Source organism: Lepidochelys kempii, chromosome 6, assembly GCF_965140285.1.
Source record: "Lepidochelys kempii isolate rLepKem1 chromosome 6, rLepKem1.hap1, whole genome shotgun sequence".
Lineage (NCBI taxonomy): Eukaryota > Metazoa > Chordata > Testudines > Cheloniidae > Lepidochelys > Lepidochelys kempii.
This window is the reverse complement of record NC_136385.1, coordinates 131,901,087-131,928,624: the sequence shown is the minus strand read 5'-3', so window position 1 is coordinate 131,928,624 and position 27,538 is coordinate 131,901,087. Positions and strand designations below refer to the sequence as shown.

General features: G+C 41.5%; 2 protein-coding genes across 12 annotated transcripts in view; one reads left to right on the top strand and one right to left on the bottom strand.

The window, feature by feature from the left end:
* The window catches only part of FANCM (FA complementation group M), a 145,443-nt gene that overhangs the window by 12,728 nt on the left and 105,177 nt on the right, over positions 1–27,538 (top strand). The gene's annotated exons all lie outside the window — the stretch shown is intronic.
* LOC140913563 (heme-binding protein 2) lies at positions 17–26,914 on the bottom strand. Its single transcript, XM_073350256.2, has 5 exons — positions 26,606–26,914; positions 9,877–9,968; positions 5,565–5,706; positions 3,653–3,836; positions 17–3,152 (listed from the first exon to the last, which is right to left on the bottom strand). Exons 1-5 carry the CDS (start codon positions 26,838–26,840, stop codon positions 2,981–2,983), a joined length of 825 nt encoding a protein of 274 aa, XP_073206357.1. The 5' UTR covers positions 26,841–26,914; the 3' UTR covers positions 17–2,980.

Sequence of the window (27,538 nt, the reverse complement as noted above, 5' to 3'; positions counted from 1 at the left end):
GACGGTGCCTGCAGGTGCAGGCAGTGCACAAAGCCCCCTGGCTGGGCTTCCCCCTAGAAGCCAAGGGAGGTGGATGTAACTGCTTCCGGGGAGCCCCTCCGAGGTAAACGTCAACCAGAGCCCTCACCCACTCCTGCCCTCCACCCAAACTCCTGCTGCTGTTCGGAGTGGGGCGGGAATGGCCCAAGACTGCCCCAGCAGCAGCTGGTGCAGCTGGCCACTGCAGAAGTCACCAAGGTCATGGAATCCATGACCTCCATGACAAATTTGCAGCCTTATTGATAACTACTTTGAGTATGGTCTTTCATCCAATTGTGCACTTAGAATCATAGAATATCAGGGTTGGAAGGGACCTCAGGAGGTCATCTAGTCCAACCCCCTGCTCAAAGCAGGACCAATCCCCAATTAAATCATCCCAGCCAGGGCTTTGTCAAGCCTGACCTTAAAAACTTCTATGGAAGGTGATTCTACCACCTCCCTAGGTAATGCAGACCACATTTAATTTAGACCACATTTTCTTAGTTTGCTTATGAGAATGTCATATGGAACTGTCAAAAGACTTACTAAAATCAAGATATATCACATCTTTCCTCCTATTTAGTAGGACAATAACCCTGTCAAAGAATGAAGTTTGTTGATTTGGCATGATTTGTTCTTGACAAATCTATGCTGGCTATTCTTTATAACCCTGTTATCATCCAGGTACTTACAAACTGATTGATTAATAATTTGTTCCAGCATCTTTCACCTATCAATGTTAGGCTGAGTGGTCTAGAATTCCTCAGGTCCTCTTTGTTCCCTTTTTAAAGTTAGGTACTACATTGGCCCTTCTCCAATCCTATGGGACCTCACCCATCCTCCAGAAGATCTCAAGAAAATTGCAAATTGCGCAAAGATTGCTTCAGCTAGTTTAAGTACTCCAGGATGAATTTCGTCAGGCCCTGCCAACTTGAATACATCTAATTAGATAAATATTCTTTAACTTGTTCTTTTCTTATTTTGGCTTGTGTTCCTTCCCTCTTGTTGTCAATATTAATTTTGTTGAGTATTTAATGAATACTAAAGCAAAACAGGAATTAAACACATCAGCCTTGGTGATGTCATCAGTTATTAGCTTTCTTTCCCTGCTAAGTAGCGAACCTATGCTTTCCTTCATCTTTCTCTTGCTTCTAATATATCTAAAGAACATCATCTTATCGCCTTTTATATTCCTTGCTCAGTGTAACTGACTTTGTGCCTTAGTCTTTGTGATTTTGTCCCTACATGCCTGTGTTGTTCGTTTTTGTACTGCTCCCTACCAGTTTATCCATGTTTCCACTTTTTGTAGGATTCCTTTTTGATGTTCATGTCCTTAAAGAGCTCCTGATGGAGCCATATTGGCCTCTCACTATTCTTCCAGTCTTTCCTTCACTTGGGAATAGATGGCTATAATATTGTCTCCTTGAGAAACTGCCAGATTTCCTAAACTCCTCTGTCACTTAGATAAAGTTCCATGGGAAGAAAAATCTGTCAGTTCTGGGTTTGTTAAAGTCTACTTGTTTGAAGTGCAGTGTCCTTGTTCTGCTGCTCTTCCTCCTTTCTTTCCTTAGAATCTGTCATTTCTTGATCAGTTTATACCAAATTGCCTTCGACCCTCAGAATCCTTACCAATTCCTCCCCATTGGTTGGATTCAGATCTAAAATGGCTGTCCCCCAGTTACTTCCTCCACTTTCTGAAACACCAAGTTGTTCCGAGTATATTTCAAGAACTTGTGCTTTGCCATATTACTTTTCCAACAGATGTCTACGTAGTTATTCCCCTGTTACTATCCGGTCTTGTGTTTGATATTTCTGTTGTCTGTTCTAGAGATTCCTCATCCACTTCTTCTTCCTGGTGGTCTATATTTGACTCCTACTATGATGTCACACACATTTTCTCTCCCTTTTATCTTTACTCAGAAACTTTCAACTAGTCTGCCTCCCACCTCCTTATGGACCTCCTCATGTTTTGCCCTTCCTGTCCTTCCTGAACAAGCTGTACCCCTATATACCAATATTTCAGTCAGGAGATTTATCCCTTCAAGTTTCCGTGATGCCAATTAATCTGCCTTGATTACTATATTCTGAATATCTAGGCAAAGCTCTCTTTAAAGGTCATGTCACTCAGTAAGTTGAACAGCTGAGCCGGAATGATGTCTATCTTCTGTCTGCTGAGTACTGTATTCAGTCATATATGGGTGTGTGGTAGTGAGTTTTAAAAAATGGAAAAATTGAACTATTTACTTACAAAACTTGAATGAATAATGCAACTGACTCTTCGCATCCTGGACTCTGTATTTCAAAGGTGACAAATACTTTGGTTAACTCAGTTTTTGAGAAGAGTGGGGAAAACCTGTACTCAAGGGTGGGATTTTTTCAAAAGCGCTCAGCATTGACCAAACTCTGCTCCCAACTTTTATTATTGTCTTCCCTGGGAACAGAGTTGGGCCAACACTGAGCACTTTTGAAAATCTCCTGCTAAATGTTTTGGGCACCCTAGAGATGCTGTAGTGGAAAAATATTTAATATGTTAATTGAAAAATCTAAAAAGTTTAGTTTTTTAACACTAGAACTTATGATCTATACCTTTGTGACTTGAATTTATCTTGTTTACAAAGATTACATGAATCAATTTGAAAAGTACTATAAATCTCAGAAATATTATGGATAAGCTGTAAAAACTGAAGTAACTAATGAGAAATTGTGTATAAGACTTTTTCTGAATTGGCAGTAAAATTTCAGATGTTAACCCTGATGGCTCAATAACTAAATTGGATTGATTGTCTTGCTAATTTGATAGACTGCGATATGTAGTTTAGGAAAATAGGATTAAAAATTGTGTATAGTTTATCACAAAGACTTATAAAGCTGTCGACTAGCCTGACATGATTCACTTGCAAATTTAAGCGTGCCATTGTGTACAAACTGAATTTGGAAAATGCTAGGCATCAGAAATGGGAGACTACGGCCTTTGCAGGAACCATATTTCATTGTGTCGATTTGCAGCAGCTGGATTGGTGTATCCTGCAACAATGAATATATTCTGCAAACATAGCTCAGGGCTCTCCAGAAGTTCTGCCAAGAAGTGTATTTCTCTCATTATAGAGTCTTCATTGGTGACCCCTCTGAAGCTCCTGCAACAACCAATTTTTAATTATATTCTATTCTTTTATTGTATTTCCTGAAGTCCCCTCTAAACCTGGAAGATTCTTTTTCTCTTCCCAGTGGTTCTATGGTGATTCTCAATGATACTGCTTAATGTATGTATTATACATGGTGATAACTGCTAAAATGTTTCTTAACCCAAAATTTACAAGTGTCAGATGTAACATTCCCTGTTGCACTTAACATTCCATTTTTTATATAAAAAGACGCAATAGAAGTATCACCATAACTAATTTACTTCAAAAAGTTAAATACTTCTGTGACCTTAGCAACCGTCTACAGAATGTAATAGTTATCTCCTGAGTTGACTTTGACTTTGGTCTTTGAAACAAGAGGTATTTAATAGATATAACACACGCTTTGATTTTCAATGTTAGCTTTTAGTTTTTGTCATATTCTATTTTAAATATATAGAAAGAGACCTGTACTACGTAGGGCTTTACTAGAACAGTATTAATATGTTTCTTACCTAGTATAAACAACAGTAGGAGGCCACTCTTCAATAATTATGTCAGAATCATAAGGCTGAGGTGGCTGCTCCTGCAGTAGTTCAGGCAGGTAGTATGCGACTGTCACTGAACGTGTGATCTCTGAGTGAGATTCGTTAGTATGCACTAGAGTCACAATGGGTATAGTCATCCCCAAGTACAATCCTAAAGAAAAATACATGACCATCACTCTAGAGAATACAAAAGAGAACTTTTGCACTCAATATGTATGAAGTTTTAAAACTAATATTGAACATTCTTAAGCTAGGCGTAGATAAAGTACTGTAGAGTAGAAAAGTTTTTCATAGCAGAATGGAATTCAGTAGATTTAGAAAGTGGTGGCTTTAGGTGCTGTTGGCTGGAGGCAGCTAGTTGATATTAATCTTCCACTGTGCCTTGGACTTGCAGTACATACAATATATTAAAATGAAGTGTTCTGAGAGCTCTTCCCTGTCTAGATGTAGTTAGGTTTGGCAAAGCTAGGGCTTGTCTACACATGAAAGTTAATCAGAGTAATGTAGTGTGTGAATTTAAAGCGAATTAATTATTCCTGATTAACTCCATGAGTGGATGCTGCTGTTCTGCAATAAGAGTACCTTTGTCTGAAATAACTTAATCCACTTGGATTTGGAATAGGAGCATTCTTATTGCAGAATAGGGTCCTCCAGACATGGAGTTACACAGGAATAATTCCCTTATTCCACAAACTGCCTTAACCCTGAACACTTGTCTTTTTAGGTTTATTAATCTAACAGGTTTGTATATATATTTTTACACACACACACACACACACACACACACCCCATTATTTTGCATTTTAACGCAGCCAAATGCAGAGTTACACATCTAATAGTGCAGGCCATATCTACAGAAAGAGGGACTGTATCCTGGAAAGCAGTGACTATGAAAAAGATTTAGGGGTCATAGTGGACAGGCAACTCAGTGTGAGCTCCTAATATGATAACTGTGGCAAAAAGGACTAATGCAATCCTTGGATGGATAAAGAGGGGAATGGGAGTAGGGAGGTGATTTTTACCTCTGTATATGGGTATTGATGAGACTGATACTGGGATGCTTTGTCCATTTCTGGTGTTCACATTTTAGAAAGGAAGTTGAAAAACTGGAGGTGACTTGATTAGTGTATATGTACTTTTGGGGGGAAGAAAATTCTGTGTACTAAAGGGCTCTGTAATGTAGCAGAAAACGGCACACGAATCAATAAATGGAAGCTGAAGCCAGACAAATTTATATCGGAAATTAGGCACAAATTTTTAATAGGGAGGGTAATGATGATTGGAACAAATTTCCAAATCAAGACTGGATGCCTTCCAATACAAGGAAGATAGCTCGTGTTGGCTAACGCATGTTTGGCTCAATACAGCGGTACTTGGGTGAAATTTAGTGGCCTGTATTATACAAGAGATCAGATTAGAAATAGATGATCTAGTGGTCTTTTCTGGCCTTTAGCTGTGCAAACTGACTCTTACAATTTTTCATTAGTATTCTAACAGTTTAGAAATATTTGAACGACCAATATCCAGACAGCCTTTCAGGAAAAACTCATTTGTCTAGTGCTGATCGTGTACTCAGTGTAGTACAAAAATCACAAATCCCAGCCTCATCAGAATTTGAAAGGGAGAGGACCTGGTGGGAAATAAAAGCTGGAGATCACTCAATTATAAAACTTGTGCTTTTGAAATGTTTGTGCAAGGAGGCATTTCAGTTTGAGTATTTTTTGTTTTCATTTCCAATACAAAGAAGCTGTCACAGGGAGCTGTTTCTACTATAAAGGATTGTGTATTTGGTTGGTGCAAATCAAACTAGAATTGATGAGAGGTGCTGGAGCATAAATAGCAGAAGATGTTGTAATTCAAAACTAGCATCTGTAGTTACCTGAAGAGTTCTGCTCACAAATATATTTCATAAGCTTCATGAATCCCAGACATATGCTCTGTTCATACTGTTCTTCTTGCATTTTAATACAAGCCCATTTAGCTTTTCCATACTGACGTTTTTCGTAAAGCACTTCCCCAAACTGCAAACAAAAAATCGGACAATGAGTTAGTATCTTAATTTGATGTTAAGCTTTGGTATGGGTAATTTAAAGAACTTCTCAGTGTTTAAGATGACTAAGTCAGATCCTTTGCCTATTTTGAAAGGAAATAAGCTATCTGGTACATGGGCAGGAGAATGAAAAGAATGACGTGACTTATACTAAAATCTAGATGTTCCAATTAAAAAAATTATAAAGAATATTGCTTTTCAAGTCTTAAATATTTAGTTCACTTTTTTTGTAGCTAACACTAAGGTTATCTAATGGGGATTGTCTGCTGAGATATAGCTGCGTGCTAGCCACTTGCCTCAAAAGATAATTACACTGGTAAGTTGCAGGATTTTTTTAAGACTTAAAACTCTGGTAGTGGGGCCATCTACACATTTTGATATATTCATTTTTTTCCAAGTTTTCCATTAACTCTAATCAATATCAATGATTACCTTGACAAGGGCCATAATCAATGGTGCTGTAACTTGATCATAAAACAGATTTATGTGGAGGTTAGTGCAAGGTAATATAACTGAAACTGAAAAGGAGTACTTGTGGCACCTTAGAGACTAACCAATTTATTTGAGCATAAGCTTTCGTGAGCTGCAGCTCACTTCATCGGATGCATAAAGTGGAAAATACAGTGAGGAGATTTATATACACACAGACCATGAAAAAATGGGTGTTCATCATACACATTGTAAAGAGACTGATCACTTAAGATGAGCTATTACCAGCTCATTATTCAAAATGTTTTCTCTCCCCCCACCCCACTCTCCTGCTGGTAATAGCTCATCTTAAGTGATCAGTCTCTTTACAATGTGTATGATGAACACCCATTTTTTCATGGTCTGTGTGGATATAAATCTCCTCACTGTATTTTCCACTTTATGCATCCGATGAAGTGAGCTGCAGTTCACGAAAGCTTATGCTCAAATAAATTGGTTAGTCTCTAAGGTGCCACAAGTACTCCTTTTCTTTTTGCGAATACAGACTAACACGGCTGCTACTCTGAAACATAACTTAAACTGATTTAGCATTCAATGAGTTTGCAGTACTACTGTAAATTACCAGCTATGTTCAAAGAACATTGAGGTTTCAAAGTCAAGCACTCAAAGATAAAGAAATACCAGAATTAAAGTTGCCCATGCAGCCTTAATTCACTCCCTTACACCTATGCATTATGGTACAGTCTCTAATTACCTGATGACCTACTATTTTTTCCCCCAGAACTCCTGCCTCATTCAGTGCACAGGATGGACAGTACTCACTTAATGAGCAGCTATGCAGTATTTGTTTTATCCTCGTTGTTGAATGTGTGGCTTTACATCTTACTCGTTCCACACTATTCAAACCCAGCTCTAAAGACAGTATTAATTTCCTCCTGGACTTTTCTACAGAACTCATCGTTAAGTGTGTGCTTCATGAACCATAATTAATCAATCTTTGCAATGCTCCTGTGAGATGAAGGGATATTACTATGCCCATTTTACCAAAGGGGAGCTGAAGGCAGAGATACAGGTCAAAAGTATCCACTGGTTTTGGGTGCTTAATTTGAGAGGCCAACAACATGATCTTTTCAGCGTACCTAGCATTATATAACAATTCATATGTTCAAAGCACGGCTTCAGCTGACTGCAGTAGCAGCAGTGAGTGCTCAGCATTTATTCAGATCATAGCCATGTGTCTCAAGTTGGGCACCCAGAAAATGAGGAACACAATTAGTGAACACCCCTGAAAAGTTTGGGTTTAAGTGACTTGTCCAGCATTACATAAGAAAATGGGGGCAGAGGCAGAGATAGAATCTGATTCTCCAGGGCAGCATTCAGCTAACTGTGAGACCATCTTTCTCTCCCTGCAATCCCCTGCCTCATTCCTACACACCTTCTAATTTCTGCAAGAGGCAGGGGTCCTATCGGCAACAGCCTCCTGTGCTACACAGCCTTGATTCATACCCAGAGCACTTTCCATCACATCCACTGAATGAGGCACAGATCCTGTAGAGGAAAATAGTATGTAACTGTCACAGTTCCAGGATAACGGCACCTGTATTCCCCCTCCATGGTCTCTTCAGGAACCTGCTTAAAGATTTCCAGGTTCCAGGCATCACCTCTCCTGGGTGGGAACTGTCTGACTCCCTCCTGACAGAGGTTTTAAGGCTGCAGCACTACCTGATCTACACTGGTATCCCCAGCAAGCCAGTCTGCCTAAAAGACCAGTGTCTGCTCTGTTTTTTTCTGAGAACTATGACTAATGTATTGCCAGCAGTTAGAAGTGACCACACAGCTCTTGAACAGCGCTTTTTGTTCATAAGGTTAAAAGCATTATAGAGAGAACTTATAAAATAAAGTACTTTCCTATATGTATACCAAAAGTTCACTAGAGGTTACCCATTAGTCTCTGCCCCATTAAACAGAAAGTTCTGTTTGTTGGAACAGGAAAAAGAGCCTCAAGTCAGTTAAAACTCAGGCAGTTTATTCTAAAGTACTTTCTCTGTCTCTTGATCTCTGGAGAATCCAGTCTCAATTAGTATATGTGAGTCTTCTCAGGAAGGAGTACTGGGGGAGGGGGCCTTAATCACCACCCACTGCTTTTGATTCCTGGAGAAGGAGCTGTAGTAGCCCTCCCCCCTTGAGGAGGTTATTAAATCGCACCTTCTCTCTCTAATATCCTGGGACCAACACCACTACAACAACACTGATTTCCTAGGCTTTTAAAAAAGCAATTGAGGAAAAAAATTCCCTCATATGGCATCATAGTGACACCAACTTGGTTTATCAGTAGGTGTGGAAACTTTAGATCCTTTGCCACTTGCAGTAAAGAAGTAACTGAGAGAGGATACCTGTACTACTGCTATGTGGACTTTCACTAGAGGGGGATGAGATGCACATTTGCTGGTGGGTTTCACAGTTGCTGATAGCAGAGGAATAGTGAGGCTCAGGAATCTTGGGTTAGATTCCAGCTTCTGGGTGGGAGTATGCTCTACAGAGCACAGATTCTTTTGCTCATTTTCTTCCAACCTGGACCCCTTCTGCTTGGCCATGCTATTATTTGTAATGACTAGTAAATGGCACATGCAATTGGTGAAAAATCCAGAGTCTGAAATCTGTTTGCAATGAATGTTTGTTGTAGTTCCAATAACTAATACTGTCTATTTGTAAACAGGTGAAATTAATTGAATTAGCTATAGATAGATAATCCAACTCTTCTGGCTTCACCTTTTTGCTTTTAAATATCTGATGAGAATTTTTTCACTCACTTTTGGTAACAGCCTTTGTGTACTGATAAAACAATGGATCTGATAAACAGAGAAGTTAACCCTACCACTTGATTAGCCAGCTTAGTGATACATTTTGAGAGTGGAAGTGGAAAACTAGAAATGAATTTCAAATAGTCTGAAGGAGTGGAAATGTTATCTTGGAGGCATTTTAAAGATAATTTCTACATGTGTATTCCTGAAATCTGCAAAGCAGAACTAGACTGTAGCTAGCCCAGGCTCTGAGTAGAGAGAAGGTATTCTGTTCTCTGGATCAGAGGAAGCATGGATTGTACAAAATGGCAAATTCACAAATCAAAAGTATGCTCAAGGACAGTCTTTTTTTGGACTCTTACTGTTGAAGTTAACATATCTAAGTATTTAGCTTGCATTAAGCTTTCAGTAGCTATTATGCGGTGTTCATACAAATCTCATACTCTGTTTCTCACTTTAACTTTTTCTGTTTAATTTGGACTTAATCTAATTGCTTGGGGAAACACTGACTTTATTTTTTAAAATTATATTTGAAAATAACATCTCTTGCATACCTGGCAAGACACGCATTCTGGATTTTCATTGGGAAAGGAAAACGTATTCAAAATTTTGAACTTTCCTTTTACAAGGTAAATAAAGGGAAAATATCCTTTAAACTCTTAATTTAAGTACACATTCAGTTACTGATTTGGGATGTTCAAATACTGAAGTGTTTTTGGGTCACCTAACTTTCATTCTAGGCATACTGATTTCAATCACTTGTGTGTACTGTTCTCCCTTTCTTCAATTATGGACTGTTAAGACATTAGGGCCAGGTTTGTATCAGTCTTGAACACGTATACAATTAAATTGCTTATCAAAGTGTACTCATTTCAAATACCAGAATAAATACTTTGCAGGAAAAGAATTACCTTTTCTTTGCGGTGTACCAGTGTAAATGGGATACTTTCCCTCTCCTGATGTTGATTATTTCTGGTCAGTTGCTGGATTGGCTCTGCCATGTCTGCAATGACATCATATGTTTTTAATTCTAGAATTGAAACTACAGAAATAAGGAGTAAGCACATATGGTTTTATTTTGGCCCACTTTGCTTTTGTGTTTTTGTTAAAAATGAGCCTGACTTACCTCAGTGTAGAAAGACATAGTCAGTTGACTCTTACCTTTGCACCTCTAAAATTATAGAAATTTGAGACTCTATTTATTCATATCACAAAGTAGCATATTGTCTGAGCCCTACTATACTCCTTGTTGCTTGTTGACACTCCCACTGCTCCAGTAGAAAACCCCAACATGTACAGCTGTTCAGGAAACAATACCTAGATAAGAGCATAGTCCAGTGGTTCTCAACATGCCCAATCAGTATACAACTGTGGCCCACGTGACATCCTCGAAGGTATATGGGTTTTATATATGTGGGCTGCATCCACAGTGTGTGTGTGTGTGTGTTTTAGGGCTGACAAGTGATTAAAAAAATGAATCACAATTAATCGCATGATTAAAAAAATAAACACAATCACACTGTTTAACAATAATAGAATACCATTTTAAAAATGAAGTGAGCTGTAGCTCACGAAAGCTTATGCTCAAATAAATTGGTTAGTCGCTAAGGTGCCACAAGTACTCCTTTTCTTTTTGCGAATACAGACTAACACGGCTGTTACTCTGAAACCTGTCACTTAAAAATAGTTTTGGATGTTTTATACATTTTCAAATATATTGATTATAATTACAACACAGAATACAAAGTGGACCGTGCTCAATTTATATTTTTGATTACAAATATTTACACTGTAAAAAACCCAAGAGAAATAATATTTTTCAGTTCACTTAATATAAGTACTGTAGTGCAGTCTCTTTATCATGAAAGTTGAACTTACAAGTGTAGAATTATGTCCAAAAAAATTAATTGCACTCAAAAATAAAACAGTGTAAAACTTTAGAGCTTACAAATCCAGTCAATTGTACTTCTTGTTCAGCCAATCACTCAGACAAACAAGTTAGTTTACATTTGCAGGAGATAATTGCTGCCCGCTTCTCATTCACAATGTCACCTGCAAGTGAGAACAGTCGTTCACATGACACTATTGTAGCTGGTGTCACAAGATATTTCCATGCCAGATGCGCTAAATGTTCTTATGTGCCTTCATGCTTCAACTACCATTCCAGAGGACATGCATCCATGCTGATGACGGGTTCTGCTTGATAACAATCCAAAGCAGCGTGGACCGACGCATGTTTGTTTTCATCATCTGAGTCAGATGCCACCAGCAGAAGGTTGATTTTCTTTTTTGGTGGTTCAGGTTCTGTAGTTTCCGCATCCGAGTGTTGATCTTTCAAGACTTCTGAAAGCATGCTCCACACCTCATCCCTCTCAGATTTTGGAAGGCACTTCAGATTCTTAAACCTTGGGTCAAGTGCTGTAGCTATCTTTAGAAATCTGAGATTGGTAACTTCTTTGTGTCTTGTCAAATCTACAGCGAAAGTGTTTGTAAAACAAACAATGTGCTCATTCATCATCTGAGACTACTATAACATGAAATATATGGCAGAATGCGGGTAAAACAGAGCCAGAGAGATACAATTGTCCCCCAGGAGTTCATTCACAAATTTAATTAACACTTTTTTTTTAAGAAGTGTCATCAGCATGGAATCATGTCCTCTGGAATGGTGCCCGAATACTTAGTATATGTGGCACACACATACCTTGCAATGCTGGCTACAAAAGTGCCATGTGAGAACACCTGTTCTCACTTTCAGGTGACATTGTAAATAAGAATCGGGCAGCATTTTCTCCTGTAAATGTAAACAAACTTGTTTGTCTTAGCGACTGGCTGAACAAGAAGTAGGACTGAGTGGACTTGTAGGCTCCAAAGTTGCACACTGTTTTGTGTTGGAGTGCAGTTATGTAACAGCCGCCCACCCGGACATTTGTAAGTTGTACTTTTCCAATAAAAAGATTGCATTACAGTACTTGTATGAGATGAATTGAAAAATACTATTTTTTATCATTTTTACAGTGCAAATACTTATCAAATAATATGAAGTGAGCAATGTACACTTTGTATTCTGTGTTGTAACTGAAATCAATATATTTGAAAAGGTAGAAAAAGATCCAAAAATATTTAATACATTTAAATTGGTATTCTGTTGTTTAACAGTGCGATTAATTGTGATTAAATTTTTTTAGTTAATCGTATGACGTGTGTGTGTGGATGCTTCCCACATAACGCATAGAGAGCTGCATTTGCGGTCCACAATGGTAAATAGGTTGAGAACCACTGGTTTAGTCATTGTGACCCACAGTATCTCGGTCACCTCCAGTTACTTTCATTCTATCTATGGAAATTAATCTACACTTGCACAAAATGCAGCAGCCTGTTTCTCCTACCAGGAGAAATAAATGAGAGCACATAACTCTGGTAGTCCATTGGCTCTCCATTCAATATTGAATCAAATTCAAGGTCCTGGTCCTAACCTCTGAAGCCCTCAGTGGGCTATAGCGTAGCTATCTTAAGCCTGGTCTACACTGGGGAGGTGGGAGGATCGATCTAAGTTACGCAACTTCAGGTACGTGAATAACATAGCTGAAGTCGACATACTTAGATCTACTTACCGCGATGTCTTCACTGCGGTAGGTCGACTGCTGACGCTCCCCCCTTCGACTCCGCCAACGATTCTTGCTCCGGTGGAGTACTGGAGTCGACAGGAGAGTGCTCGGCGGTCAATTTATCGTGTCTTCACTAGACGCGATAAATCAACCCCTGCTGGATCGATCACGCAGGAGGTAAGTGTAGACATGCCCTAAAACACTATCTTTCCCTGGGATCCACTATTAGCTGCAAGCAGCAGGGATTATGTGACTGATGAAGCATATGATGAAGCTGACGGGCAGGACACTTCAGCTCAGGGTATGTGACAAACTTTGTAACCATAGAAATTGGACAAGTCACTGTCTGGCTGTCTTCAGAGAATGGTGCAATATCTGCCTCCTTACACAAGCCTTCCCTAATAACAAGGAGTTCAAAGTAGGAGAGTATTTAAAAAACAACAACAAAGCCCTGAAGCAAAACAAGGGATTTCAGTCAAGGAACTGATCGGGAGTTCGTGCATGCAACTTATACAGAATTAAGTATGACATTAATATGGTATCTAAATACCACAGACAGGCACGACAGCTTACTTGAAAAGAAGTTTGCTTTGTCACGTTAACTTAAAAACTACTGAGATTTCTTACATGGGGGAATCATCGAGTTAAGCTAAGAAGGAATAAAATGGCCAAACTTATGACACATGCCAGCTTTACGTTTGGCTGAAGATCGTGTCCTTTGAAAGCTTATTTTAAACAGCCACAGGTCCATAATTCAATATTTAAATAACATGGGGAATTTTTCTGCATGCTACTTTAAAACCTGTGATGTAGAAGGCTTTTTATATTGCAATTGTTTCCATCTATTGCATAATATTTTATACATATTTGTCAAATATCAATGATGTAATGAGATACATAACCTACTTTTGATAAGGGATTTTACTTTAACTTTAAAGGTGCAGAAGATATTTAAAATGACAAAATGAATTGGTCAACTTTTGTAATAGTAAATATTGACTTTCTAGCAAAATGAAGCTGTAATGTACAAAAGCTTGAATCAGGACAAAATAGGTTTCATAACTTCAGATTTGTAAATTTTTCACATCCTGCTGCAGAAAGAATTCACAGTGGATTAATATTTTAAGATTAGTCATAATGCCATAACATAAGACGCTGGCAAGTCTAAAATCAAAAAGCTACCAGTTTTGTTTGGGCTAAAAGGCACACTTGCATTTTGCACACTACTTTGCTCTGTTTGTAAGCAAAGAGGGTGTTGCATATAAAAAAATGAGCCTCTTAAGTGTCATGTGTGTTGCTTGTGATCACAGTCCTGGCACCCACGCGGCTGAATTAAGGTGGCACAGGGCCCCTAGGAAATGCCAGAATTAACGTCTGAGTGCTTGACTTTGCAACCTAATAGTCTTTTAATATGTTTTTGTATGTAATTTCCTAGCTCTTTTTTAAAAAAGCAAACTGAATAACAAGAAGTGCCCTCTTGTGGTATTATAGGGACACCAACATCGGTCCTCTGCAAGTTTGGAACCTTTTAGATCCACTGCATAGACCTCTGCCACTTGAGCTAATGGAATAACTGATAGCAGTTGTAGGTTGTCATCTTGTATGTGGGTCAGCACTGGAGGGGGTGGAGAGACACTTTGTGTGTGAGTTTCAAAGATAGTTGCTAACAGCAGAGGAATGGTGAGACTCTGCAGGGGAGTGTGTTCTAGTGGGTACAGACCCTTCTGTCCTGTCCCACTCGCGTCTTTGCTCCACCCCAAATTCCTTGTTCCAATCTCCTTCTTGCTTACCCAGCTTCATGCCAGACCCATTCTCTTTGCCCAGCCAGTCCTCGTGTCCCTTTCCAGGTTCCTCATCCAACTTCTCTGCTCTCCCATGCCCACTCCCCCAGATTCCAGTCCTAGTTTCCCTCCATTGGACTCCTTATCCAATCTCAGTCTTTCCCCCGACCTCTTCCCCTCCCTGGTTCCTTGTCAGTTTCTCTGTTTAGCCAGTCCCTGTTCTCCCTGAACACCGAGCCCCTTGTCAGATCTGTCTCCCTTCCCCTGCACCCCCATTTCTTCCCCCACTGATTTTGTTCTAAGCTCCTCGTCATGCCAGTCCCTGCTTCTTGTCCAATCTCAGTGTTTGTGCCCCAAAGCCTACTCGCTCCCATCCCCCTAGTCTCCTTGCTCAGTGAGTCCCAGGTTCTCTCCTCCCCCACTCCCATACTCACCAGACTTCTTGTCCCCGTTCCCAGCTACTTTCCTTTCCCCAGGTCTGGGTTTTGTCTTCTCTGCATTTGAATCAGACAGCTTTCTTCTCCATGCTGCTTGGATGCCAGCAGGAGGGTCATTGAGACCACAAGAGAGAGAAGCTCCCTGCTCTGAGTCCCAATGCCCAGCCCCATCCCAGCCTGGAGCAGCCAGGTCTGTCTTTGCCCCTGTTACAGTGGGCTGCACCATGATCACTCATTCTGTGAGGATGGCTTATGTGCAGTATGGTAACATGTTGGAGCTGTTATGGGATGACACATGCTCAGTTGCTCTGTGGGGATTCACACGTGCAGTCTGGCCAGTACAGTGGTAGGATATCTGAGAAGCTTGAGCATGCTCAGTAAGGACAGAATCTTCAGCAATTTTAGCTGTTCGCTAATAAGTCTCTACTAAGAATGTCCAAACTGTGGTTTTTCTAAGGCTTGTAGGTAGGGCTGGTTGGAAAATAAGAATTCCATTTCACACAAAATATTTGTGGTTTCAAAGTTTTTTGTTCTGCACTGGAGAAAGTTAGCTTCATCTAAAGTTGTCTTGCCAAAGAAATAGCTCCTGTCAGCCCAGGCCCCTTTCCTGGCTCAACCTCTGTTCATGGAGGGAGAAGACGAATATAGTGGAGGTGACCATTTCCTGAAAGTCACCTGCCTTTAGCCATCTCATCATCCTCCCCAGATAAAGCAGTTAATCCTAAATCCACTGCTTCTATGGACAAGCTAAAGGTCTTCTAGCACCTGTTAAAGAGAATAGTGGAGATGCTGGATATTTTGCTGTGGAAAATCATCCAAGAGAATCAACATAAGCTTCTGGATATCCTGCAGCCTTCCTCCTTGGGGCAAGTGGCCATGCCCATTAATGCTGGACTGCTTGAATCAGCCTAATTGATTGGGCATAGGCTTGTCTTAGTCACAGCAACATCGAAAACTCTCAACAGGAGACATCAGGTGTTAGCTAAAGTGTTTGAATATTTCTGTGAAAACCTATTGGTACTCTTGTATTACAGGTGGCTCATGCGAAGCCAAAGCAGGAGAGCCAGCCAAAGCAGGAGGGCCAACCAAAGCCTTGCTCTCAAGAGAAAGACCTGAAGAAATCAGACCTCTTTGGGAGGAAAGTGTATTCCCAAGTGTGATGTTGTCTAATTAAAATATGACCATGTAGATCATTATTGCTACCACTGTTATATGTTTGCAGCAAATCTTGTACAAAGTGTGTCAAATTAGGTGTCAATAGAAAAGTTATGTGCTGAATATGATTGTGGTATTTGTATGGAGGTATCATTTTTGTATTTGAAGTTAGGAGTATTAGCTCTATACCTGGATTTCAAATGTTTGCTCCTGGGTAGCCACCCACAAGGTATTTAGCCTGCACATCTTGAAGGGACTGTTCAAGTTAAAATGGCTCATTAAGGAACACTTAACTCACAATGTACCATGGGAGATGCCAGTCTACACTTAATGGACTTTCCTACGAATGTTCCATCTGGAGTATTGGTAATGGCTTCTGCTGTGACTAAGCGAAATCATGCATGGACATGTGACTTGCCCATGTGACCCCAAACACCATCTTGCTACCTGTAATTTTCCACAGAGAGAACAGTGGGTTTCCCTTCACTTGAGAGAACTTGATGGATCTGATGGACTTTCCTGAGGACGTTTCAGCCAGACTACGGGTAATGGCTGCTATAACTCATCGAAGAATGCAAGGGCATGTGACTAGATCATGTGGTACTGAACTCCATCTTGTATGCCTGTACTCTTCCACAAACTGTGCTGAGTGCTTTGCTTGGAACAATGAGTTTCCCTCCACCTAGGAGAAGCTATAAAAGGCCCTGGAAACGTCTCCATTTGGCTGCTTTCCTGCTCTAGCCTCTGGACTTATACTAAGCATTCTAACCAGGGGACTGAGGACCTTCCAATGATTTGGAAGCAACCAGAGCTTTGACTTAAGCCAGCAGTTTACTCCATCACTGCTACAAGCCTGATCCAAGAGCTTTTCATTTATTGTATGTATTTGATTCCTTTAACCAATTTTAATTATTTTCTGCCTGTCTTTTTATAAATAAATCTTTAGATTTTAAATACTAAAGGATTGGCAACAGTATGGTTATTGGGTAAGATCTGAGTTATATATTGACCTGGGTGTGTGGTTGGCCCTTTGAGATCAGGAGAACCTTTTGTTTAATTAAACTGATTTTAAAGAACCACTCATCTTTAAGTCTAGTTCTGGGTGTTGAATCCAGGACTGGAATATCTAAGGAGGCTGCATTTCTGACTTCTTGTTAGCCAGTGTGGTAAGACACAAGTTTACATTTGTTGCTGGTTTGGTATATCTCATGGAAGAATAACCACCAGTTTTGGGGTGTGTCTGCCCTTTTTTCCAGCAGCTTGTCCTGAATTTGGTTTTCTCAGTTATGACCCACGAAGGCGTGGTGACACCAAGTAAGACTTTAGTTGGGAGTGGTGAATGTGGATCAAGTGCTGCTCTCCACATATAACTTTCCTTTATGGGACAGACTCTAGAAAGGACAGCTTGAGGAACTGGAAAGCTTTCAGCCCAAACAGTGCTCCAAGTGGCTCTTGATGCATCAGATGCAGCCACCAGGTCAATGGCCAGTGCCAGGATGATGAGGTCTTTGTAGTATTAAGCATTGGAAGTGAAACTGGAAGTCTACGTCATCATGGAGGACCTCCCATTCAAAGACAGTGAGCTCTTTAACAGTGATATGGATGAGGCTCTCCACATCCTAAAAGACTCAAGAACTACTTTGAGATCTTTAGGCTTGTGCATCTCATCCCCAAAAAGGAAGCACCTGAGACAATAGCAACCATATGCCAGACGACAGTCACTGTCTGCACTAACAGTCCTCCGAGCCTGGAGGAAGAGGCAGTGATTTCACCATGTTCTTTCTTGCTGCCCCACATTCCAGGGCTCCTGACATAAACCAGTTTTGACACGTACATTGAGAGTCCGGCCAGACTGTCTGCAGATCCTCCTTCTGTTCCTATTTTTGGCAACCACCTGTCCCACTTGCCACTAGGTCCTAATCCCAAAGAAAAAAGGGGGGCTGAAGACCTATCCTCAGTCTTCACCATCTCAACACCTTTGTCTGTTGCTTCAAATTCCATATTGTGACTCTTGCCTCTGTAATCCCCTCCCTGGATCCTATGGACTGGCTTGCTAGCTCTCAACCTTCAAAATGCCTACCTTCACATCTAATACATCCTGCTCACAGAAGATAACTGAGGTTCCTGATATGTATGTCTCTGTCAGTAGAATCCTACCCTTTGGTTTCTCTACAGTCCTGCATGTACTCCCCATGTCCTAGCCGAGGCGTGTCTGAGAAGACAAGGAGTCCAAGTGTATTCCTACTTCAGTGACTGGCTGGTACAGGGAAAATCCTTCCAGCAAGTGACAGACTTATTTCAAAGGACACTAAGCCTCTTTGACGTGCTGGGACTCAGGGTAGACAAGGAAAAATCCATACTGACCCTGATTGAGGCAGGTTGGGTTATAATAATTCCAGCAAAGTCCAGACAGCTTTGGTACTCAAGCCTTGTGAACCTTTTAGAATGACATATCATCTCCTTATCAGATCTGGTCTTACAGAATAATGGCTGGATCCTGCCTCTGATAGCCTGGATGCTGGCTGGCTAACATCTACAGAAAGGATCCGCTCTGCTGCATTTCAAGCCATCTTGCTCCAAAACAGGAAACTCTTACCCAGACTGACAGAGCCAAATGGAAGAGGGTTTCTGTCTGGGCAATGCAGCATCAGCTCTTGCTTGGTAGCAGCCCCGATTTCAGCTATACTGAACTACTTACTTTCTCTAAAACAATAAAACCTGACCCTTAGTTTGATATGAGTACACTTGGCAGAGACATTGGTGAATCATCTTCCTGCACAAGGCTGTACCATTTTCTAGCACCCGACAAGGTTCTTCATTGGGTGCTCACATGCTTTCCCCACTGGTCTGGCAGTGGGAACCCCCTCCTGCCTTGGTCCTCAAATTGGTGATGACCGGACTGATGGGTCCACCCTTTGAACCATTGGCTACCAGGTCTCTATATCACATGTTGAGGAAGACAGCCTCTTTGGTGCCATCACATCAGCTAGGTGAATTGGAGAGATTCAGGCCTTCGTGATGGGGTCCCCCCGACATTCTTTCACAAGAACATTGTCACTCTCAGATCTCACCTTAAGTTTCTGCGTAAGGTGGTTTCCAACTTCTGCATCAGTCTTTTCACATTCCCTGAACTGCCTTCCACTCCAGGTAAAATGAGACTTCACATGCTGGATAATCCTGAGCATTGTCATTTTATTTAGATGTGACCATGCCATTCAGGTGTACATCTAGACTGTGTGTGGCATTTGTGGAATGGGCTAAGGAGCAACCTATGCCATCAGAGATTCAAAGCAGGTCTCTGATTGTGTTATGACAAGATATGCTAAGAAAGATCTACCTAGACAGATGAAAGCTCATTCACGGCTCAAGCACCTTTGGTGACCTACTTGGGTAATATCCCCATATCAGAGAGATGAAGGGCATGGAGTTCAGTCCATACCATTACCACTCATCATTCCCTGGTGCAAGCTACAAAGTTGGATACTAGTTTTGGTAGTGAAGATTCTACAATTATTCTTCAGGTAAGCCTCTGCTCACCCTAGCTCCGGGCAACCATTTTAGTCACAGAGTAGAATGTGTGGACAAATCCCTGAAAGAAGAGAGAACAGTTACTTACAGTAACTGTGGCTCTTTAAGATGTGTTGTCCACACAGATTTTACAAAGCACCCTCCATCACCACTCATAGGACTCCTGCTCCTAGAGGATTTTATTGGGTTGCAGCCACCCCACCCTTCATGTCCTTGACGGTAGGCACCTAGTGTGGCCTTAGCAGACATTGATGTTCAAAAGAATCCAATCTCACCCGCATGGACACTGAGTGGAATGTGTGTGGAAAAATCCATCTCTAAGAACTACAGTTACTGGAAGGTAAGTAACTATTTGTTAGTAGGACTGAGTTTCATCTTGTACACCACAACTGTAGATGTCTGTTGGGTGGAAAAATTAGTTACATTTTTAGATCTTTACAGTAGTTCTCTTTATATTATTTTTTATCCAAGAACATGCATGCTTTATGCTATTTGTGTGACTTGAATGTCATCTTCTAATGAAGAGAACTCTGTTATTGAAAATGTTAATATTGGTTAACTTTGATCTCTGGTTTAAACCTTAAGTTTTTTGCTTAGTAATTAAAACATCAGATCCTGCTTTAATATCATCGGAGGCTGACTTACAATTTGATATGCAGTATAGTTGTAGCTGTGTTGGTCCCAGGATATTAAAAGATATTACCTCACCCAACTTGTCTCTCTATTGGACCAAATTCTGTTGGGAGGAGAGACGCTTACGTGCTATAGAGTTCTTCTTCGGGTCTGGGAAAGGTACTCCATGTCACAGCTAAATACAAGTTCAAACAGATAGTTTAATACACGTAGTTAGCTCATGTTCTAAGGGACCATTTGAAATCAGACCTTTCAGTCCTCATCCTCAAAGGAAATCTGACCAACACTTTCAAAAGACAAGCCTGGGAGCTGAAATTCATAACTTTGCTAGACCCTAAAAATCATGATCTAAAAAGACACTGGATTTATGTCTTATTACAACCCACTAACCCCCCTTTTTGTGCTATGACTGTAGGAAATGTTAACAGGCCACTTCACCTTGAGTAGTCCCTTAGAGTAGGTGCTAATTACTATCTGTTCAGTTGTGACACTCTGGGTTTGTCTACACTACCACTTCCCTGCAACTTGCATCGCTCAGGGGTGTGAATAATCCACACCCCTGAGCGATGTAAATTACACTGACCTAAGCGCCAATGTAGATAGTTTCTCCAGCTGACATAGCTACTGCCTGTCACAGGGGTGGAGTAAATAAGTCAATGGGAGAGCTCTCTCCTGTCAGTTTAGAGCAGGGGTTCTCAAACTGGGTGTCGTGATCCTTCAGGGGGGTCGCAGGGTAGTTACATGGGGGTCACAAGCTGTCAGCTTTGTGGGGCTCACAGCCCCAAGTCCCCATTAAATTACATTACCTCCCCATTTTTAATTTATAAGGGGGGGGGGAATATCACACTCAGAGACTTGCTATGTGAGAGGGCTCACCAATACAAAAAGTTTGAAAAGCACTGGTTTAGAGCTTCTTCACCAGATATGCTACAGCGGTGCAGCTGCATTAGCCCTCGGAGTACCTTTCCCAGATCTAAAGAAGAGTTCTGTATAAGCTCAAAAGCTTGTCTCTCACCAATGGAAGTTGGTCCAATAAAATATATAACATGACACAAATTGAGAGTTGATAGAAAAAATTTTGTACGAAAGCAAATTAATTCAAGCTAAATCACTGAATAACATTCTTGTCTATGTTTCAGAGTAACAGCCGTGTTAGTCTGTATTCGCAAAAAGAAAAGGAGGACTTGTGGCACCTTAGAGACTAACCAATTTATTAGAGCATAAGCTTTCGTGAGCTACAGCTCACTTCTTCAGATGCATATCGTGGAAACTGCAGCAGGCTTTATATATACACAGAGAATATGAAACAATACCTATTCCCACCCCACTGTCCTGCTGGTAATAGCTTATCTAAAGTGATTTCCAGCACAAATCCAGGTTTTCTCACCCTCCACCCCCCCACACAAATTCACTCTCCTGCTGGTGATAGCCCATCCAAAGTGATAACTCTTTACACAATGTGCATGACAATTAAGCTGGGCTATTTCCTGCATAAATCCAGGTTCTCACATCCCCCCCACCCCCATACACACACAAACTCACTCTCCTGCTGGTAATAGCTCATCCAAACTGACCACTCTTCAAGTTAAAATCCAAGTTAAACCAGAACATCTGGGGGGGGGGGGTAGGAAAAAACAAGAGGAAACAGGCTACCTTGCATAATGACTTAGCCACTCCAAGTCTCTATTTAAGCCTAAATTAATAGTATCCAATTTGCAAATGAATTCCAATTCAGCAGTTTCTCGCTGGAGTCTGGATTTGAAGTTTTTTTGTTTTAAGATAGCGACCTTCATGTCTGTGATCGCGTGACCAGAGAGATTGAAGTGTTCTCCGACTGGTTTATGAATGTTATAATTCTTGACATCTGATTTGTGTCCATTTATTCTTTTACGTAGAGACTGTCCAGTTTGACCAATGTACATGGCAGAGGGGCATTGCTGGCACATGATGGCATATATCACATTGGTGGATGTGCAGGTGAACGAGCCTCTGATAGTGTGGCTGATGTTATTAGGCCCTGTGGTGGTGTCCCCTGAATAGATATGTGGGCACAGTTGGCAACGGGCTTTGTTGCAAGGATAAGTTCCTGGGTTAGTGGTTCTGTTGTGTGGTATGTGGTTGTTGGTGAGTATTTGCTTCAGGTTGCGGGGCTGTCTGTAGGCAAGGACTGGCCTGTCTCCCAAGATTTGTGAGAGTGTTGGGTCATCCTTTAGGATAGGTTGTAGATCCTTAATAATGCGTTGGAGGGGTTTTAGTTGGGGGCTGAAGGTGACGGCTAGTGGCGTTCTGTTATTTTCTTTGTTAGGCCTGTCCTGTAGTAGGTAACTTCTGGGAACTCTTCTGGCTCTATCAATCTGTTTCTTTACTTCTGCAGGTGGGTATTGTAGTTGTAAGAAAGCTTGACAGAGATCTTGTAGGTGTTTGTCTCTGTCTGAGGGGTTGGAGCAAATGCGGTTGTATCGCAGAGCTTGGCTGTAGACGATGGATCGTGTGGTGTGGTCAGGGTGAAAGCTGGAGGCATGCAGGTAGGAATAGCGGTCAGTAGGTTTCCGGTATAGGGTGGTGTTTATGTGACCATTGTTTATTAGCACTGTAGTGTCCAGGAAGTGGATCTCTTGTGTGGACTGGACCAGGCTGAGGTTGGTGGTGGGATGGAAATTGTTGAAATCATGGTGGAATTCCTCAAGGGCTTCTTTTCCATGGGTCCAGATGATGAAGATGTCATCAATATAGCGCAAGTAGAGTAGGGGCTTTAGGGGACGAGAGCTGAGGAAGCGTTGTTCTAAATCAGCCATAAAAACCAACATTCCACACAAAGATGGACTACAAGCCGTCAAGAACACTATCCCCGATAATGTCACGGCTAACCTGGTGGCTGAACTTTGTGACTTTGTCCTTACCCATAACTACTTCACATTTGGGGACAATGTATACCTTCAGATCAGCGGCACTGCTATGGGTACCCGCATGGGCCCACAGTATGCCAACATTTTTATGGCTGATTTAGAACAACGCTTCCTCAGCTCTCGTCTGGACTTGGAGTGGCTAAGTCATTATGCAAGGTAGCCTGTTTCCTCTTGTTTTTTCCTACCCCCCCCCCCCCAGATGTTCTGGTTTAACTTGGATTTTAACTTGAAGAGTGGTCAGTTTGGATGAGCTATTACCAGCAGGAGAGTGAGTTTGTGTGTGTATGGGGGTGGGGGGGATGTGAGAACCTGGATTTATGCAGGAAATAGCCCAGCTTAATTGTCATGCACATTGTGTAAAGAGTTATCACTTTGGATGGGCTATCACCAGCAGGAGAGTGAATTTGTGTGGGGGGGTGGAGGGTGAGAAAACCTGGATTTGTGCTGGAAATCACTTTAGATAAGCTATTACCAGCAGGACAGTGGGGTGGGAATAGGTATTGTTTCATATTCTCTGTGTATATATAAAGCCTGCTGCAGTTTCCACGATATGCATCTGAAGAAGTGAGCTGTAGCTCACGAAAGCTTATGCTCTAATAAATTGGTTAGTCTCTAAGGTGCCACAAGTCCTCCTTTTCTTTATTCTTGTCTATGCTGCTTATAGTAATAGGATTTTTTACCTTTATCTCAGGAGAGTAGTTGGAATAAGGTTTTTGATATATTGAAGTATCTCCGTAGCATAAGGTATTCTTTATAAGCTCTATTTCACCCCTTCTGGTGACCTTTTTAAAAAAAATTCCATTAGAGGAAATTTTTCATGTTTAGCCTGAAGGTAAGTCTTTGGAATGTCAGCCAAACAACTTGTATTATGGAACTGTGAAGTAAAATACATATTACTCAATTCAAACTGCTTTTAAATTTGAACATTTGTTATGGATTTATACGTAAAAACGAGTATAGCATATATATATTTTTAAAATAGTGCCCACAAGTGTGATAGGTACTTGAGCCATATGGTACATGTCCTTTAAAGCTTAACATTCAGACATGACATAAGATGTGAAATAACTTTGGGAGGGGACAGGCTGAAGAAGGATGAATTGCAGCACTATGTGTACATCTTGAGGGTTCAATTATTTAAATATTAAAATGGTAATTAGGATTGACACTATATGTGAGTGTTATAGAAGAAGCAAGTCTTTTTGGTGGGATTTCAGTTGGAAGAGGGTAGGACTGGTCTGATATATTTGACGGGACTTGGTTTAGAAGTCAGTTAATATGAAGATTTGGTAACCTCTAATTGTGGTGGGTCTTACTAGCATATACATTCACCAGATACTGAATGTCCTACCAGGCACCTGATCTAAATTCATCAGACCTACTGTAGGCTTCACTTGAGAAAAGAGAGGAGGATTCTACTTGGCAGTCACTAACCTAAGCAGGTATATGGCATACACAATGCCTTTTATATTATGATGGCATTAAATATCTTGGCTAATAACTTTAAAATTCAGCAACTGGATGCTTCAAGCAAGTAGGATAGGCTTGGTTTTGCCATTTTTTTAAAGATTTGTAAGGAGTCTCTTAAGTTGGAATAAAGTAATCTGAAATACCTGCAGTTATAGGTTTCCTGCTTCTGATGATAGTGAAGGAGCTATGTTTATAACTAAAGGAAAACTTTTGTATTTGTTATATTGAGGCGTTTGCCATTGCCATGGTTCAGTGGGTAGGCATTGGTTTGACTATCGGGCCTGCTGTTGCGACAGGAATAGAGTATCAGTCACTTTCTACAAACACTAAAAATAAAAAGAAAAGGAGTACTTGTGGCACCTTAGAGACTAACAGATTTATTTGAGCATAAACTTTCGTGAGCTATAGCTCACTTCATTGGATGGATCAAGGATGGTGACAAAGATGTTTACAAAAAACAAAACCAAAGAAAATTCCCAAACTCTGTTTTAGAGATGAGCTGTCCACATTTTTTACTTAGTGTATGTCCTGCACTACAAACAAGTCAGGTTCCTAGGACCTGAAAAATTACTCCAAACAATTTTTTAAAAAAATTCCACAATTACTTTGAACAAAGTTTTAGCTGTGACTTTGTTTATCCATATTCTGATCCACTTATCTCATATGCACACTGCTCTGTTCTTGATGGTTCAGGCCACATGTCTCAGAATTGGAAGTGTAACTTCCCAAAAACACCTGAAACTAGAGGTCTAATTTACATTCCCTTAACTATAGTCAAAAGGCGATATTTGTTACATGATAGCTAATACCAAACAAACTTTAATATGAGCTCTCCCTATCCACACCCTTATATTAAAATATTACTGTGGGAAATTTCATGATGGTAGTGACTAAAATTTTTGATACATGTGACACTAAATACAAATTAGAAGGTGTAAAAGTTGGCTTGTAAACCAGATATTTAGCAGCAGCCTCGCAGAAGTCACTGTTTCAAAAATATTGGTGCAAGCTCTTTGATCAATTATAATAGAACCACAATCTAAACAGCTCACTCCCTGCCCGTTTCCTGTAGTCACAGGCATATATCCGCTTTCTTCCAAGAGTAAACTTTCACCCCTACCAGCCTTATAACTGTACACACATTATTTTCAGTTTCACCAGTCTGGAAGCCAATTCTGTTAGAGTCATAGTGATAACAAAAAGAAAAGGAGGACTTGTGGCACCTTAGAGACTAACCAATTTATTTGAGCATAAGCTTTCTTGAGAGTGAGCTGTAGCTCAAGAAAGCTTATGCTCAAATAAATTGGTTAGTCTCTAAGGTGCCACAAGTCCTCCTTTTCTTTTTGCAGATACTGACTAACACGGCTGCTACTCTGAAACCTGTCACGGTGATAACACATATTGTAATCTCTTCCCTGCTCCTCCTTGGAAGGATCATTGCTCCTCTTCCCTTTCTTTTTCAATCTCACTATACAGACACAGCATTTGAAAAAACTGCATAGTCCATAAAACAAAAGTAAAATTTGTTAATGGTAGGACAGTATTGTAAGATTCCCAAAAGAATTGGAATATCACGTTTCTAATAAGTATGCTCCTTCCTTCCAAGTTCCTTCTGTGTAATCTTGCTAAATCCTAAACTGTTTTTATTGTTAAGAGGTTTAACCCAGCTTCACACTGTTTCATCACTTACAGGCACATTCGTTTACTGCATAAATTAAATACACTTGTACAGAGGCTCAAATTTAAATTTGAATTTTGGGATGGCCTTTAAATGACCTTAAAAAGGGTGCAAGAGCACTAACCACCTCAAATGTCACCCGGAGTTGTTGTGGGAGCCTTGGATCCTGGCTCCCGTTTTACGCATCTATGGTGGCAGACTGAAAAAGTGGCCGAGGATGGAGATGAAGAGGAGAAGTGGGGCTGCCCCACAAAATACACAACCCTTTTAATCGTGCGCTGCCTCTTCTCCATGCTCGCCATTTCGTCTGGTCTCTCTAGCCCTCGGTCGGCTACAGCCACCCCCCCTCTGACTCTGGGACCTGGGGCCGCCGGTGCGGAGCCCGGGGGACACTCCTGCGCTGCCGTGCGGCGAGCGGGCTGCGGCGAGCGGGCGGGTCCTTACCCCTGGGCACGTCCACCTGGTGCCCCCTGCCCACGCTCTGCCAGTAGCTGAGCAGGCGCTCCTGCTCGGCGGCGGCCGCCTCCTCCTCCGCCCGGGAGCAGCTGCTGCTGTGATCAGCCGCGTCGGGGCTCTGCTCCTCGGCCATGCTGTCCAGCTCCTCCAGCGTGATCGCCCCCGGGGCGCCGGGCTCCCCGGCCGCGCCGCTCATGCGGCAGCTGACCGCTTCCTGCTGCATGGCGGGGGAGGCGCTGGCCCCGGCGCGCCCGGGCCGAGGGCGAGGTGCTGCTCCGCGCCCCGCGGCAGGGCGAGCACTGGCGGCGGCGGCGGCCAAGGCGGCGCTTTTGCTCGCCCTGCCCGGGGGCGGGGGCAGCCGGCTCCGCCGCGCCACCCGCTGCTCGCCGCGCTTGCGGACAGCTGCCTCGTCCCTGCCGCCGCTTGCTGCCTTTGCCCTTCCCAGCCCCCTGGCCCGGGGGTCTCAGCTCGCGCGGCGGTGCCCCCATCCGCCAGTTGGTTACCTTCTGAAATGTGGACAGGGAGAGGGGTTCTTCTCACCTGGAAAAGGTGACCATTGTGACAAGGTAGAAAAAGGAGTGGCTGGCTTTACATTACCTTCTTGCCAAAACAAGCATCTGAGTGTGGTTTTAGAAACAATTAACATTTTTATTCAAACCTACATTAAAACGAACTGCTTTAAATGTTACTCGTTTGTATTTCAACTGTATAATTGCAAGAAAACCAAAATATTTGTCTTCACAAATAATTGTACAATGTAAGTGTTTTGTAAACAGCATGGCTGTACATCTTTGTGCAGCAGTATTCTTTCCTGTTGCTTGGGATGTCTTTATTGGCTCTCTCTGCAAGGGAGGGCGCCTGTTCCCACCTCTTGCAGAAGTCTCATCCCCCCTCATTCTTCTCTTCTGCAGACTAAACAAT

Excerpts from the sequence above, each read along its gene's own strand:
- LOC140913563 (XM_073350256.2), bottom strand. The coding sequence starts at position 26,840 with ATGCAGCAGGAAGCGGTCAGCTGCCGCATGAGCGGCGCGGCCGGGGAG. Across the intron at positions 3,837-5,564 it reads TTGTGAGCAGAACTCTTCAG|GATTGTACTTGGGGATGACT; the intron begins GTAACTACAGAT and ends ATTTTTCTTTAG. Across the intron at positions 3,153-3,652 it reads CCTACTGTTGTTTATACTAG|GAGCTTCAGAGGGGTCACCA; the intron begins GTAAGAAACATA and ends TGGTTGTTGCAG.